The 17,428-nt window shown below is 37.7% G+C and overlaps 1 protein-coding gene across 4 annotated transcripts in view; it reads right to left on the reverse strand.

Annotated features, from left to right (window-relative positions):
* Positions 1-3,656: 3,656 nt before the first annotated feature.
* Positions 3,657-17,428, reverse strand: part of supt3h (SPT3 homolog, SAGA and STAGA complex component) — a 121,423-nt gene continuing 107,651 nt past the window's right edge. For all 4 annotated transcript variants that reach the window (XM_058749083.1, XM_058749085.1, XM_058749084.1 and 1 more), the window contains exon 12: positions 3,657-4,149. In XM_058749083.1, coding sequence (XP_058605066.1) covers positions 4,108-4,149 — 42 coding nt within the window. In that variant the 3' untranslated portion in view covers positions 3,657-4,107. The remainder of the gene's footprint in view (positions 4,150-17,428) is intronic.

The following is a 17,428-nucleotide window of genomic DNA, read 5'->3' on the forward strand; positions in this document are numbered from 1 at the left end:
TATCTGTTTAAATGCAACAGGTCAATACATGAAGACATCAGACTGGATTAAACTAAAGCAGAGCCGATGACAGACGAGTGAACAGGCCTCACCCGCAGCTTTCCTCAGTTCTCCTCATAATGACTCAGGACTGAATCTGATGTTCGCGATGCAATACCAGCATGCTGCCTACTTAAAGATAATGCATAAAAATAAAAATAAAAAAAATCATTAATTAAAAAGAATTAAAATTTAAATAAATAAAATAGATTCACAGTGAATAGATTCAATGAATATTATTTCCGTTCATAAGCAATTTTGTTAAATTGACACTGAGTCTTCTAAAAAGTCATTTAAAAATAATCTCCAGGAAAGGGGAAATTGGCTAATTTAAATATTTAAATATGCAAAATGTTAATGTAAGAAATATAGTAAGATAGCATTTTAAACTGAGTTATGACTAAAAAAAAGATTATTTACTTAAGTTATATACAAAACGAAAAAGTTTTATTTGTATAGCACCTTTCCACACAAAAATAAAATAATAAAATAAAGTTAGAAATACATAAAAAATAAGACGATACAGTTGCATTGCTAGGACTATAAGAAAGTGAAAAGTATAGTATACAATAAATATCCAATATTAAACAGTAGCATGATACATGTTTGTCACATCACATTGCATGAGTGTTGTTATCATCATCTTGGTTTGCACAAATTCTGGGTCATTTGTCATATTGGAAATGGAAAGTCAAGTAGAGCATTGCATGACACGCAGCGCTGTGTTATTATTTAACAAGCCCAGATGTTATACTGATAATACACAATCCAGTGCAAACTAGTTTCTTTCAAAAACACTGTGCAATTGTGCACAGAATCAGCACAAATCAAGGTTAAGAGAGGCTGACGCTCTTCAGATAGGCAAAGCGTTTCTGATTGGCCGTGTGATTGGAGCAGTTTCTCAGACGTGAGTGTAACAGCTGTGATCCCCCAGAGAGCATTACCATCAAACACAGCACAACACCCGCACTGACCCTCAGGCCAACAGTCCGCTGCAGTCCACTCGTTCAGAAATGACAACATGAGCACACGTGCGTTTCAGAAACTACATCACTGCTGGTGATTTGATAGCTGATAAAGCTCAACACCAGTGCGTTTCACTCGAGGAACCGCTGGAAAATGAGCTTGTGAGCTTTATTTACATTGTGCTCTTCAGGTGAGTGACACCCACCTGAAACGGTCAACTTCTAACTCCTTCTTACAAACAAAAAAGGAACTAAAAGTACTCTCATATTACCATATTTTTGGCCATGTACTACGACAATACCATGCAGGGTTTCCACACCTTCTGATCTAATAATTTTCATGACCCTTCTGTGACACACACAAACACACACACACAGATAGACAGACAGATAGATAGATATTCAATAATGATTTTTCCATACCTGAAAAATTGATATATATATATATATATGTATATGTATATATATGTATATGTATATATATATATATATGTGTGTGTCCCCTGGACCACAAAACCAGTCTTAAGTGTCAATTTTTCGAAATTGACATGCATACATCATCCGAAAGCTGAATAAATGAGCTTTCCATTGATGTATGGTTTGTTAGGATCAGACAATATTTGGTCGAGATACAACTATTTGAAAATCTGGAATCTGAGGGTGCAAAAAAATCTAAATATTGAGAAAATCACCTTTAAAGTTGTCCAAATTAAGTTCTTAGCAACGCATATTACTAAACAAAAATGAAGTTTTGATATATTTACGGTAAGAAATTTACAAAATATCTTCATGGAACATGATCTTTACTTAATATCCTAATGATTTTTGGCATAAAAGAAAAATCGATAATTTTGACCCATAAAATGTATTTTTGGCTATTGCTACAAATATACCCCAGCGACTTAAGACTGCTTTTGTGGTCCAGGGTCACACATACAGTGGGTACGGAAAGTATTCAGACCCCCTTGAATTTTTCACTCTTTGTTATATTGCAGCCATTTGCTAAAATCATTTTTTTTCCTCATTAATGTACACACAGCACCCCATATTGACAGAAAAACACAGAATTGTTGACATTTTTGCAGATTTATTAAAAAAGAAAAACTGAAATATCACATGGTCCTGAGTATTCAGACCCTTTGCTCAGTATTTAGTAGAAGCACTCTTTTGATCTAATACAGCCATGAGTCTTTTTGGGAAAGATGCAACAAGTTTTTCACACCTGGATTTGGGGATCCTCTGCCATTCCTCCTTGCAGATCCTCTCCAGTTCTGTCAGGTTGGATGGTAAACGTTGGTGGACAGCCATTTTTAGGTCTCTCCAGAGATGCTCAGTTGGGTTTAAGTCAGGGCTCTGGCTGGGCCATTCAAGAACAGCCACGGAGTTGTTGTGAAGCCACTCCTTCGTTATTTTAGCTGTGTGCTTAGGGTCATTGTCTTGTTGGAAGGTAAACCTTTGGCCCAGTCTGAGGTCCTGAGCACTCTGGAGAAGGTTTTCGTCCAGGATATCCCTGTACTTGGCTGCATTCATCTTTCCCTCGATTGTAACCAGTTGTCCTGTCCCTGCAGCTGAAAAACACCCCCACAGCATGATGCTGCCACCACCATGCTTCACTGTTGGGACTGTATTGGACAGGTGATGAGCAGTGCCTGGTTTTCTCCACACATACCGCTTAGAATTAAGGCCAAAAAGTTTTATCTTGGTCTCATCAGACCAGAGAATCTTATTCAGGTGTTTTTTAGCAAACTCCATGCGGGCTTTCATGTGTCTTGCACTGAGGAGAGGCTTCCGTCCGGGCCACTCTGCCATAAAGCCCCGACTGGTGGAGGGCTGCAGTGATGGTTGACTTTCTACAACTTTCTCCCATCTCCCGACTGCATCTCTGGAGCTCAGCCACAGTGATCTTTGGGTTCTTCTTTACCTCTCTCACCAAGGCTCTTCTCCCCCGATAGCTCAGTTTGGCTGGACGGCCAGCTCTAGGAAGGGTTCTGGTCGTCCCAAACGTCTTCCATTTAAGGATTATGGAGGCCACTGTGCTCTTAGGAACCTTAAGTGCAGCAGAATTGTTTTTGTAACCGTGGCCAGATCTGTGCCTTGCCACAATTCTGTCTCTGAGCTCTTCAGGCAGTTCCTTTGACCTCATGATTCTCATTTGCTCTGACATGCACTGTGAGCTGTAAGGTCTTATATAGACAGGTGTGTGGCTTTCCTAATCAAGTCCAATCAGTATAATCAAACACAGCTGGACTCAAATGAAAGTGAAGAACCATCTCAAGGATGATCAGAAGAAATGGACAGAACCTGAGTTAAATATATGAGTGTCACAGCAAAGGGTCTGAATACTTAGGACCATGTGATATTTCAGTTTTTCTTTTTTAATAAATCTGCAAAAATGTCAACAATTCTGTGTTTTTCTGTCAATATGGGGTGCTGTGTGTACATTAATGAGGAAAAAATGAACTTAAATGATTTTAGCAAATGGCTGCAATATAACAAAGAGTGAAAAATTTAAGGGGGTCTGAATACTTTCCATACCCACTGTATACACAAGTAAATAAAACATGGTATTCACGTTAAAAAAAATAAATAAATAATATGGTAATACCATGACTTCTTTATTAAAAATCTTTAAATAAATAAATAAACAAATAATTTAATTTAAACATTTTTATTCCAAGATTTTTATTCTAAAACAAAATAAAATTAAATCCTCTAAATCTAAACACAAATGGTATAAAAATACAAAAGCCAGACATTACAATTGAAGAAATAAAGTATTACAGCATCAAAAACAAGATGGGTTTTCATTACCAAACTTTTACTCAAAAAAAAAGAAAGAAAAAAATTAAGCATCAGAAACTAGTTCTACACATCATCATCAAAAAAGATGAAATTATGAAATTACCGACAAAAAATACAAAATGAAACCTGTTTACAAAAGAGGAAACTCGTACTACTAGAGTTGACGTAAACACCAACTAAACAAAAAGCATCCAATCCAGATTTGTGGCAGTCCACAGCACTTCCTGTCCAAACGAACCTGTAAACACAGAGACACACGCAGACAGAGACTCCTTCGGCTCCTCCAGAACTCTCGCTCACCTCAGCAGGCCAGGAAAGTCATCCCGTTCCTGCGGTAGGCACTCTGTCGGGGAACACAAGAGAAAAGCAAATCTGTTATGAATTAGCGCTCCAGTTCCACAGAGGCCGGCTCTTGTTTTCCGGTTTCACAGACGACGCGGCCTGGAATGTGCTGCTTTTTTTCCTCTTTAATGTTTAATCGAAGTATTTCTGGTTCTGCGGGTTACGAAACACCGTCCTCATCTATTAGAAGTGCAGATACAAAACAAATGTGGTTAACAAGTGGTTTATGAATCTATTTGTGGAAAGGCATTCTGATTTGTTGAAGGCTCGACTTTAAAAATGTCACAGGGGTGTAATTGTGAGGGTCCACACGACTGCAAAGTAGTTGTTATATGGTTCACATATTTTATTTCTGAACCGTATAACAACTAGGTTGCAAATGTGTTTTATGATTCAAATATTTTTGCCTGAATAATGTTTAAAAGACACCAAAAATACATATAATCATACAGAAATCATAAACACTACCATTAAAGGGATTTTTAAAATGTTTTTGAAAGAAGTCATTTCTGCTCAAGGCTGTATTTATTTAATCAGAAATGCAGTAAAAACAGAAAAACTGACATATTATTACAATTTAAAATAGCTGTTTTCTATGTGAATATGAATTGTAAAATGTAATTTATTCCAGTCTTCAGTGTCACATGATCCTTCAGAAATCATTCTAATATGCTGATTTGACACTTAATTTCTAGCGATTATCGCTGATTTGATTGCACAGATACTATTTAAACTAAACTGAGCTAGACAATGACATCTCTGAATTCAATAATGAAATGCCTTTAACTGAAAATTGAGTGTTTAATCTTATCATTATACATTACTGACACTCTATCCTCCAATTTGATACTGTTAAGTGCTTTGACACAATCTGTATTGTAAAAGCGCTATATAAATAAAGGTGATAAAGACTTGACTTGACTCAAGACATTTCTGATTATTATCAGTGTTGAAAACGTTGAACGTGAAATTTTGAAGCAGAAAGGCTAAAATAGTATTTTCTTGTAAAAGGTACTCCAATAATCGTATAAACAACTTTTACAGTGTATTCAATGTGTAAATGAAGCATTAATTTGACTTGGTTAACCACTGGACGTTTTTAGAGCCATTCAATCAAAACTTTTGTTAAAAAACTGTATAAACATTCATCAAAAATGTATGAAACCAACATGAATCCTCATCCATTTGTCATTGACATACTCTGAATGCGATGTTCTCGGTCCACTGCATATCCTTTATACTGTACGAGGCGTTCAACATCATCTGTCATCTTGAGCTCCCATAAGCACTTGGTTGAACAGTAATAAGTGGTCACACACAAACATCATTGTAATTACTTAAGAACATGACTCTGGATCCTGCGTTGCTGCCAACAGAGATCTGTATTTCATGAAGGAAACCATCAGGTCACCACAATCCTGGAGTGAAAGGCGGATCCAGTCACGGGCAACATATAAAAATAACAAGTGTCTTTATGAACAGAATCCTGCAAACGCCACCGACAGCACCATTAATTATCATTATTCAACCACAGGGAAGAAAACAAGAGAAAGCATTGCAGCGACTGCAGCAAGACAATACGTACAGCTGCATTGTGGGTAAAAATAAAGAAGAAGCCGATGAAATCCAAAGCCACTCGGGGTGGTAGATCGTTATATATGTCATTTAATTTCCTTTTTATAAAAGAAACGGGGAATTGAAAGCAGATGTGTGCCGTTTGGCCGCGTCCTCCATGCGATACCATTTGTTTTTGATGCGTGTTTTGTTGCATTCGTATTATGGCGAACTCTCTTCATTTGTCTGGTGTTTTAACGGGACACAAAAGCGAAATGGAGACGGGTCCCAGACGGGACGGAGCTGGATTCAGGAAAACAGACGACTCAAACTAGATACAGGCCCAGAAACATGAACTGACTGGAAAAAAAGCCCACAGAATAAGGCAAGAAAGAAAAGATATTGTGAAAGCTCTGACAAGCTGGAACTTATAAAGCCAAACTCGTGTATCAAAGCTCAAAGGTCGAGGCTTGATTTTCTGGCGACTTCTGTTTCTTTGGGTCATTATCTCCGAGTCCAATTATAGGATCAGCACACAGGAGAGCAGATTTCTAATCAGGACCAACGAGGAACAGGAGAACATGTGATCCAGAAGCGGCTGTAACGGGAACGCTTTTACGTTTGCACCTGTATCTATTACACTGGATGTGGAAAAATTAAACTTTGGTTCATCATCTCACACTGAATGCATGCAAATTTAGCTTGATACATGCACAATGCCCTAACAACCATTTATAAACCCTAGCAACCATATACTGTAAACTCTCTAGATAAAACATAGCAATCACTCATAGCACCCTAGCAAGTAGAGGTCGACCGATTTATCGGTTTTGCTGATTAATCGGCACTGATAATTGATTGCTGGAACAATTGATTATCGGCAAAAATCAATACCGAAAGTTTTTCCTGGTTGCATCCGTTGCTGTAATTATCCAGTACGAGAGTGAAAGCGACATCTAGAGGCGGAATCACTGATGCCTCCAGGGTTTGCCAAGTCTGTTGTTTCCCCCGGAATTGGGCAACCAAAAGAAGGTTTTCATTTATAAAGCTCTAAAAATGTAACAGACTGGTGTTTTAGTGCATTTGCTGCTAATATGTAAAAAATGAAGGGTCTCTATTAAATATGTGCAGTGTTCCATGGTTAACATACGTTACTAACCTTTTGTTTTGGAGCTTTGATTTTTATTTTTGTGATAAAGTTCAGTACTATTTTACATAGTACATTATGTTTCTTTTCATTCAGTATCCATTTAAAAAACTTAGGGTGCTTTCACACCAGCACTTTTGGTGCGCACCCGGGTTCGATTGATGTCAGAGTTCGGTTCGTCTGGATGATGTGAACGCTTGGTGCGCACCCACGACCCCTAGTCCGCTAAAAAAAAAAGGGTAGTCTGGGGTACGGTTCATGTGAACTCCGGTACGGTTTGCTGCTGATGTGAACGCAATTGTACCAAATCGCAAAGGTGAACCGCTATTAATTCATAAATTGATTGATAGTATTGATAGATTGATTAATTGATAGTATTATTTGATAAAAAATGCGTGTTTGTGTGTGTTTCACTCACTTTCCTGATGAGCATGACTGACACGCTGCAAGCAGTGAACTGTAGGCTATGTCTCATTTCTGTTCGCCTTTAGCGTTCTTTAGAGCCGTTATGTACTGAAGCTTTGGAAACAAAACCAATGGTTCAAAAACATAAATATATAAAAATGAAGAGAGCAACTATACATTTTGCTGTCTTCTCCTGCACCGTCATTACTAAGCAACGGGGTAAACAGCTGCTGGCTTGATGACACAAACGAACCGCGGCTCGGATCCAAATAAAATAAAATGAACACAGTCCAGTGGGGACAGGGGGAGGGGGGAGCAATCGAACTCGGGTTCGGACCAGGCAAGCAAACCAAGTGAGAAAGCACCCTTACTCGGTTATCGGCCAGTTATCGTTATCGGTAAAAGCCACTATCGGTCAACCTCTAGTAGAAGTCATGTAAACCTGCCTTGCAACCATTGAGATTAATCTAAAACATTCTGTGAAAAAACATTCCATGAATCACATAACCACCCAGAATACTCTAGCAACCAAATGACACACCCTAGATAACACACAGCAACCACCCAGAGCACCCTAGCAACATACTGAAAACATGTAAGCTTTCTGAAATGAATGACCTACATGAACAAGCATTAACAAATGAAAATCTCTTGAGTGTTCATAAAGAAAACAATATAAAAATTTTGATTTGAAACATGCAATGCTTTACTGAACTGATTGATTGTGTGAATTCTGCTCTGATTGGGTTTCTTATTTTGACAGATTGAGCATGAATGGCGCTTTATTACATGCTGGATTTTTCCATCACAGCAGATTCTCAGTTTCATTCGGCCTCACACAACATCACAGGCTTATTTTCCAACATATAAATACACATCCTGGAGGAAGCTGACCGAGAGGGGTTCCCTAAAGATCCTGAAAAATAAATCCAGCCTGATATATGTATATAATGTGCATGTTCAACGGAAAGCAATGGAGATATATCTCAGGGAAGAGTTCCTTCCTGTATGGAATATATTTTCAATCATGAGAGCTGTCGCAGCGTCTCAAGCCTCGTCCTCCCTTCTGCTAATTATTCATACTTTACAAACAGAAAAGAAGGGAAAACAGCACAGATTTTACTTCCCAAACAGTGAGGAACAGTGTCTGAATTTTTTTTTTTTACATTCTTAGTAACATTTCATGCCATATTCATTTGTTATATATTTTAACAGAATTAAAACTATAATTAAATTATATAATTATAATTTATAATAATTATATAATTGAATTATATTTATTTATCATTTTCATTATTTTAATTATGGCTGTTAGCAGTAAAATACAGTCTATATCAAAATATTAAATTATCTGTAAAGATGCATAAGATTTCATAACATACAGACCAGAAAAGTGTAAAATAAATAAATTAAAGAAAGAAAGAAAGAAAGAAATGTAAAAATATATATATTTTTTAAGTATTATATTTTAGTATATTTTAAGTATTTATTTAAATTAATTTGTAAAACTGTATACATATAAAAATATATATTATAAAAAGTGAAATAAATTTCAAAAGCAATAATTGCATAATTGGCCTGTTCCCATGCTTGATTAAACCACTCAATACTGTCACAGATTTTGATGTAATCTCAATTTTCTTTCTTTCTTTTTTTATTTTATTTTATTTAACATTTTTTTACATGTCATTTCATGCCACATTCATCAAATATTTCAACTGAATTAAGACAAATAAAATGATCAAATTATATAATTATAACTAAAATGAACAATTATAATAAATTTATAAATCAATTACATTTAATTATTATTTAAATTAATTTAAGTCTTAAGTCACAGTAGATTCTGATGTAATGTTTTAGTGTTTTCAAAGCTGATTTTATGTTATTTTCTCACCAAAAATCCCATGATATTAGCGTTACTTAAGAACACTCAAACTGAAACAGCAAATAGAAGTATCAGACAGCTACTGGTCACTTTTGGTGGCTTTTTTTTTTTAACTTGTTGGCCTGGTTAATTTCTGACCCTGGTGAGGAAGATACCTGACACTGTTTACCCACCTAAAACTTCACAAAAAAACCGAGGGGTGAATACACTCAACGATTTAGCATTTCAACACAAACACCTGCAACGTACTCAAGGAAATTATGCAACGAGAAAGTTCAATGATTTAGAAAGCCTAAAATAAAAACGAGAAGTCAAATATAAACGGACGGGGACAAAGAACATGTTTCTGATCTCATTCAGTCGTCTTTAAACGACACTAAGAGAATATAACTTCAGCGCAAACATAAATGCAGATGAAACATTCTGCCTTCGTGCTTTTGCAAACCGGGCTTTGCGACGCCTCAGCTCGGCCATTCATAAATCTCCATTTTTGCAGTTCAACAGTGCTAAGTAAGACCTCCGCTCCCCCCTTATGGAAACACTCGGCGGAGGTCTCCAGGTTCAGACACGGCTCATCCAGGCCGGCCTCTGGCCTTGGCAGTGGGTGGCAAGACGCACCTCTGCCGGGGCGAAACCCAGCCGACGGGGTCCAAGAAAAACTCCAGGAAAAAAATATCTGCAACATGGGCAGAGGAAGCATCTGTGCAGAGAGAGGCTTTCTGATGAAATATCGCCTGCTGACAGTACAAGAAGGAAGAGGCCGTGTGGTTTGAGAGGCCGCGTACAGAAGCGCCGCTGTACAAACGCATTCCAGTAGCGCAGCAACTGACCCTCGCTGATTTTATTGCCCGTATATATTACGGACTGTGCTGAAATCCGCAGCGCACGGATCAGAAATCTGGGATCGGTGGATACGGACGGCTGGCAGGGGTCTGGAAGGCTTTATTGGACGCACACTCGTGTCCGTCACTCCTGTGAATGGTCACCATATGTTGGCGGTTATTTGTGAAAGCTGTTGAATTTGCATTGGTTGCATGATGTGAATTAATGATTTTCTCTAACCGTGTGAATCTGACAGTCAAAAAAAAAAAATTTTATATTTAGTTTTATATTCACGTGCAAGAGTATTTGCTCTTTGACTGCAGTTGTTTACACAAAGATTTACAATGGATCATTATGGTCATAAGAAAAGTCCACCCCAACAATTAAAAATGTGTCATGATTTCACAAATACAAATCATACAGGTTTATCCAAGACCAATACCAATATCCAGACAGCAGGGTGATCAATTTTCAAGTTGATTGTCAATCTTAAATAAATTATATTCCAAAGATATATGCTTATCAAGACTGCATTTATTTGATCAAAAATACAGAAAAAAACAGTAATATTGTGAATTACAATTACAACATTTCAATATACTTTTATAAATATGATTTATTTCTGTGATGCAAAGCTAAATTTTCAGCATCATTACTCCAGTCTTCAGAGATTCTTCAGAAATCATTCTAATATGCTGATTTATTATGTGTGTTGGAAATTGTCGTGCTGCTTACTTTTTTTTGTGAAAACTGTGAAACGTTTTTCAGGAATCTTTGATGAAAAAAGTTAGAAAAAACAGCATTTATTTTGAAAAGGAGTGTATATTGTTACAAAATTCTATTTCTACTTTGAATAAACAGTTTTTTACTTTTTGTTTTATAAAAAAAAAAAAAAAAAAAGCAGCAGACCTGTTTCTAACATTAATAATAAACCAGCATACTAGAATGATTTCTGAAGGATCATGTGACCCTGAAGACTGGAGTAATGTTGCTGAAAATTTGGCTTTGCATCACAGGAATAAATTACAGTTTAAAATATATTAAAATAGAAAACAGTTATTTGAAATTATAATAGTATTTCTCAATTGTACTGTTTTTACTGTAAATGCAGCCTTTTTGAGTACAAGTTCTTTAAAAAAACAAACTTTTGAATGGCAAACTTTTGAATGGCAGTGTATATATACACCAGACAGACACACATTTGTTAAACCTATTAGGGAAACTAGGCAATCTATTCTAAAATTCTCTATTATATTTTTGGTAATGAGAGGTGAATGGCTCTAATATTAAACTCAGCGTGATCTGATCACTATTACAAGAAGAGAACAGCTCGTCTCTCCAGTGCTCCGGCCGTTTGGCAGGCCAAACCCGAGCCAAGTTGAAAGAAAAGCTTCTTTGGTCGTCTTGTTTGCGTGAGGAAGGAAACTGTTTGCACTTCTCTTTTCTTGCCTGTTAAGCTGTATCACTGCCAGGATCGTGAGGAAAAAAGATGGACGACCCCTGGCGAGAGGAGGTTTATCTTTGATCAGCGCCGCTGTGTCCTCTCGCTGGCCGGCTGCGTAAATGTGAGAGACAAACTGTCTCCTCTCCGCCGAGAGATGACACTCCAATTATCAGTCCTGCACTGAGGGGAACAGATGCAACTCATTGGCTACAATATCATTTTGTCTTCTTCTTATTTTTATGCCCAATAAAAAAATGGCGGCCATCAGGCATTGTTTATGCATGCGTATCATAAACAATAAGCCACGGGTCTCATGTGTGACTGTTCAAACAGTCATTGTTTTACGCTGGCCGGCCGGTTTGATGAACACAGGAACATTGTTAGTGTCAATAAACAAAGCGAGTCCTTCGCACGCTCCATAAAACTGAGTGGTGTGCATATTTCAGCCTGAACACCTCCAATAGTTCGCTCTTGTCATTTTTACGCAAAGTCCGCAGGCCAAGATACACATCAGACAAAAGGGTCAGGAATACATTTAAACACTTCGGTACAAAAAGAACATAAATACCAGCGAAGAAAAACAAAGATCTGTCACAGACCGAGCCTGGGCAGGAACTGGACGAGAAAAAGAAAGGATAGTTCACCCAAAAAAATTAAAGCTCTGTCATCATTTACTCGCATTCATGTCGTTCCAAACCGTACGGGTTTCTCTCTTCTTTCACAAAAGGAGGTATTTAGCAGAATGTCCCAGATGCTCTTTATCACTCAATGAAAGTTGAGCTTCAAAAAGTGCAAAAGCGTTATAAAAGTGTGATTAAAGTACACCGTAAAAATTATTATTAGAGTAAAACAAATTTTTTTTTTCTGACAAAAATAAAATAAAATAAATAATTACATTTATAATAATAAACACAACTTTAACTTTAAACTTTATCTTAAATTAAAATGTAATTATTTTTTAAATATTAAAACATTACTATACACATATATACACATACATAGAGAGAGAGAAATAAAAGAGAGAAATAAAATAGTAATAATAATATAAATAGTTATATTTATATTCAACTTTAACTGATATAAATAAAAATATAAAAATAATCTTTTTTATTCCAACATTTCTCATTTTCATTCAGGTTAACTTCATGAACTAAAATTACAAAAACAACAAAATTACTAAAAATAACTAAAATAAAAATACAATAAACCAGAAGAAAGATCAACGAAAACAAATTAAATATATGAATATAACTGTAATAGTATAACAATGATAGTAAATTTACACTGCCATACAACAAACTCATACGATAGCTTTGAATGAGGAAAAGGCTACATTTTTAACTCCTTAGCTCTTAAATCTTATTCATACTTTTGTATTTTGAAACTGACATCAACACATATGGGACTTGAGAGCGATTTTCAGCAAATAATGACTTATCTAATTATTTTTCAGATAATGTCTTTTCCTAACACAAAGCTATGGTTGGCTCTGCTGTACAGCTTCAGATGTATAGCACACCTTGCCACAACATGAGGGCGAGTAAATGATGATAAATGACAGGACTTTGATTTTTTGGTGGACTAACCTCTAACGTGTGAATGAAAGGTCTCAAGACAAGATAGCAGAGAGCTGCATGCGTGTGCATTTCGCTGACCGTAATGAGACGTTGCCATAAGCGTAACTCCTGCTCGTGCATATTCATGAGCAGCACGAGACAGATGTGGGAACGTGTGTGTGTGCGCTGGCGCCCGGCAGGACGGTCCTGTCTGCGTGGAGCCGGCTGAATTGGATCAAGGCTGCGGCGCATACGAGATGCCGTATGACCGGGACTTCCCCGCCGTCAGACTGCCAGCGCTCCAGTTCAACTGTATCCATGTACAGTCGTCCCGGGTCAGAACCTCCTTCAAACGCCTTCGATCTGAAATCCAGAGGGCTTAGGAAAATAGACAAGGCTAAGTGTGGGTTTTAATGCAATAACGAATTTCAGACGGTCTTCCCGCTCGCTCTCGGGCGTATCTATGTCTGTAAAATCATGGGGTGAGAGTTTGATGGGTAGAACGAGCAGGGCTGAGCGGTGCAGTGGATACGATCACTAATGTAGCTCTAAATAATCATGTCTATATGTTTTTTTTTTGTTGTTGATAATATTGCATTGATACGTTACATAGATGCTTTACATACTTATATCAATAAACCTAATTCTAATGAAAATGATCAATAATAGTTTAATTCAGCTTATATAATTAAATTGCATATAATATAAAAATACAAATTTACACACCGACATATGTAAATTTTATATATACACACACACACACATATATATATATATATATATATATATATATATATATATATATATATATATATATATATATATATATATATATATATGTGTGTGTGTGTGTGTATAAATTACAAATTTACACCTACCCACAGTCAGTAAATAAAAGGCATGGCATCATAAAACCCAACTGATCTTGATATTGCTTAATTTTCTGGAAATGCCCAACGATGCTTTGCTGTAAACAACTGTATTATAATCAGAATCTGAGCTCTGTCCTCGAGCCTAAACTGAAGAGACGCTAAAAGTGGCGTGATTTAGAGTAAAGCAGCACCTTCGAGAGTTCTGGCTAAAGGATTAGAGTTGTTATTGTGCTGCGGAGCCCCGTTATTTGGGGAGTCGAAGCGCAGCCAGATCCAGCGCACTCCAGCGGGGAAGTGCATCCCCAGAACTCCGACTTAATGGGCCGTACTGTACACCACCTCGCTGTGAAGTGGGATTTGGGGGTCAGCATGTGGAAAAACCCACCGTAAATCAATAGCATCTGAAACAGCCAGGAGGGCTCGCAGGCAGCGCTCGGCGCTCTCGAAGCCTGAAGATGAGACTTTATTCAAAAATAATAGCCAGTCTGTTTACTGCGCCACGAGATGGATTACATGGCACTGAAATAAATACTTCCAGATGCGGCTCAACAGAAATTACACTGAAGAAGAGGGGGGAGAAAAAAAAAAAACTACTCCATAAATCTAGAGAGAGAAACGGCAAAGCGTTTTCTGGCACCGAACGCTCGTGCTTCTAATGGCATAGTATTTTCATATCGATGCTTCAGCAAACAAGAAAAGATAGGCTGCCGTTGCCAACACTTTGGCGTGAAATAAAAACAAATCCAGCTCTTTGTGCTCAAAATCCAGGAAGTTGCTGTTCTTTCTCCGATAAACTTATTTCAAAGACAAATATTACGCTTTACTTCAAATGGCGCCAGTACTCGGCCTGTATTTCTGCACTGGGAGGTTTGAATATCATTTCGATAAAATATTGCCTCTTTGGAAGTCTACCGTATGTCGTTTTCCCGTTCCAACTGACCCACTTCTGTACGCCGCTGCCAGTCCGACCGTTCGCTTGATATCCAAGAAGCAATTTCATGGAGTAATAACAAGCTATTCAAACCACGGGGAAGAATGTCTCTACTTGTAAATGTGTAATTGTTAGGGAAGGTTTCACAGGAACTGGCGTCCGATGCCAACCTGAGGGATGCGACTGGAATTCGGGGATGTAAAACCTGCTCCAATGGGCCGGTTATAGTGCAGAGTTTATGAGGCATTGAAAAGGGCACAGAAACAGTGAGTTCTGTGGATGTCAGCGGCCTGGGACGAGACGTCCATCCTCAGATACAGAGATGATGGAGCAATAAACAAGAGAGAGGAGACGCATCACTCTATCGTTTGTTGTCTTTGGCCCAAAGTCTTACGTAAAGTGAGAGCAGGGAAAACTGCAAGTAAGGTACAAAGTATTGCTGTCGCAGCAACTTCTAAACAAACGTCATGGCCAATGAAATTTAAACAGATCTAGTAAAGATGAAAGTATCTCTAGGTCTTTAAGACACACTTTCTTGACTGTCTTGACTGTCTAAGGCAAGATTTACTATTTATATTGCTAACAACCTAGAACAACACAGCAACAAGTTAAACCACTTAGTAACCATCCAGAACCCCCTAGCAACCGCATAGCAACACCCTAGCAACCACAAAGCAATGTGCTAAATAAAACATTTAAAACACCACAGCTTTGGCGTAACAACCACTGAGAACATTCTAGAAACTGCATAGTTATGTACTAAATCCACCCAGAGCTTTGTAACAACTGCCAAGATTCTCCAGTAACTGCATAGCAATACCATAGCAACACATTAAAAACTTAAAACATCTTAGCAATGGCATATCACACCCGAAAAAACAGTTAGAACACCATAGCAATCTGTCAGAACTCCCTAGCAACCACTTAAAACCATCCAGAATGCCTTAGCAATCAACCGGAACTCCATAGCATCTGCTTATCAATGTCTTAGAAACCACATTGCAACGTGCGAAAAAAACAACAAAAAAAACGTAACAATAATCAATAAGAACGCCCTAACAACCATATAACAATGTACAAAAAAACATCCAGTACTTCATGGCAACACCCTAGCACAGCTCTAAAAAAAACAAAAAAACAAACCTCAAACATTCTTAGCAATGACATAGCAGCACTGAAAAAATAAAAAATAAAATAAATCAACCAATCAATAAAACTAACAACCACCTATCAACCAGTCAGAACTTCAAAGCAACCAGATAAAAACCATCCAGAACATCTTAGTAACCACCTAAACAACCACCCAGAACCCCTAGCAACCGCATAGCAATGCCTGTGGGAAAGTTGCTTACAACCACAAAGTGCTAACAACCACATAGTGTAACTCCTCTGGTTATACTTGCCCTGCTCTGAGTGGGATTCGAACTGGTGTTTCCAGCATTGGAGACACTGAAGCTAAAGATCATAGCCTCTAGCATCAGTCACTAGTGCGCCTTACTAGCTGGCTTCCGTTACGATAGCAACATGCTAAAAACTAATCAAAACACCATAGCAATGGCACTCATCAGTCATCACTAATTTCTTAAGAAAATATAAAAAATCTGCTATAATTATTATAATTCAGTTAGTTATGCTTATGTTTTATAATTCACCACACTGTATTAGAAGTTTCTCACTTCAAGACATAGACAGGTGAATTTCAGATATCTGTGCACTAAAAATCAACCTGGATGTTACATTTACACTGCATGCACTTACGCCACCAGAAAGCACTAGAAAGTTCTTCTCGCATTAGCAGGTCAAATTAAGCGTCAGAGAAGGATGTTTTCGCCAAGCATTTACAAAAACTGGCAGAAACAAACACAAAAGGAAAAACAATTCCATCTGATGAGCTGCTTTTCCACAACAGCAGACTCTGGAATCAAATAAAAGTATACTTCTTCTTGGCCAGTGACTTGCTGTCCTTGTGGATGGGGGAGGTAATTGCGTTGCCCTGTGCGTGAGTGTAATCGAATGATCTCTGAATGATTGTAGGTCTTGCGTTACCCTCTTAATTCAATTTCAAAGTTAATAATCTCACAATGACTTGATTTTGGTAATTTGAGGCCGATAAAGCCTCCAACAACAGTCACTGGGGCAGACGTTTAAATTACATAATGCTATACATCCACAATGGTGAAACTTGAGTGAAAGTGAACCGTTTCCAGATTGGCGATTTCTCTTCGTTTCAATCTGGGGGAGTGTTGAGAATCTCACATGCATTTAAAGGTAATACGTTGACTTTGCTGCAACGTCGAAAGTCTGGAAGGCGACCACGCCAATAGATAACTGTCCATGTTAATGAGAAAGCGCCTCGCGTCTGTCAGCAAACCCATGTACACTCGACCTTCCAAACAAGGGCTTAATTCTACCTTTTGGGCTTTTTAAAAGACCAGAGTGAAAAGTGCTTATTGGTGCAATTAATCATGGGTTTAAACTGGCTCCAGTCGCAATAAAACCCAGCCAATTACATGATAACTCGGTTCTGACGGCACTCACTCAGTCACTTGCATCCCCCCCATCTAATTATTCCTGTGCCATTCCCAGTAAGGAGCTGAGATTTACTCATCAAAGGCGAACGTGAGTGGCACTCGAGAACATCTGGAAGTCTTCACTCAGCAT

Source organism: Onychostoma macrolepis, chromosome 17, assembly GCF_012432095.1.
Source record: "Onychostoma macrolepis isolate SWU-2019 chromosome 17, ASM1243209v1, whole genome shotgun sequence".
Classification (NCBI taxonomy): Eukaryota; Metazoa; Chordata; class Actinopteri; order Cypriniformes; family Cyprinidae; genus Onychostoma; species Onychostoma macrolepis.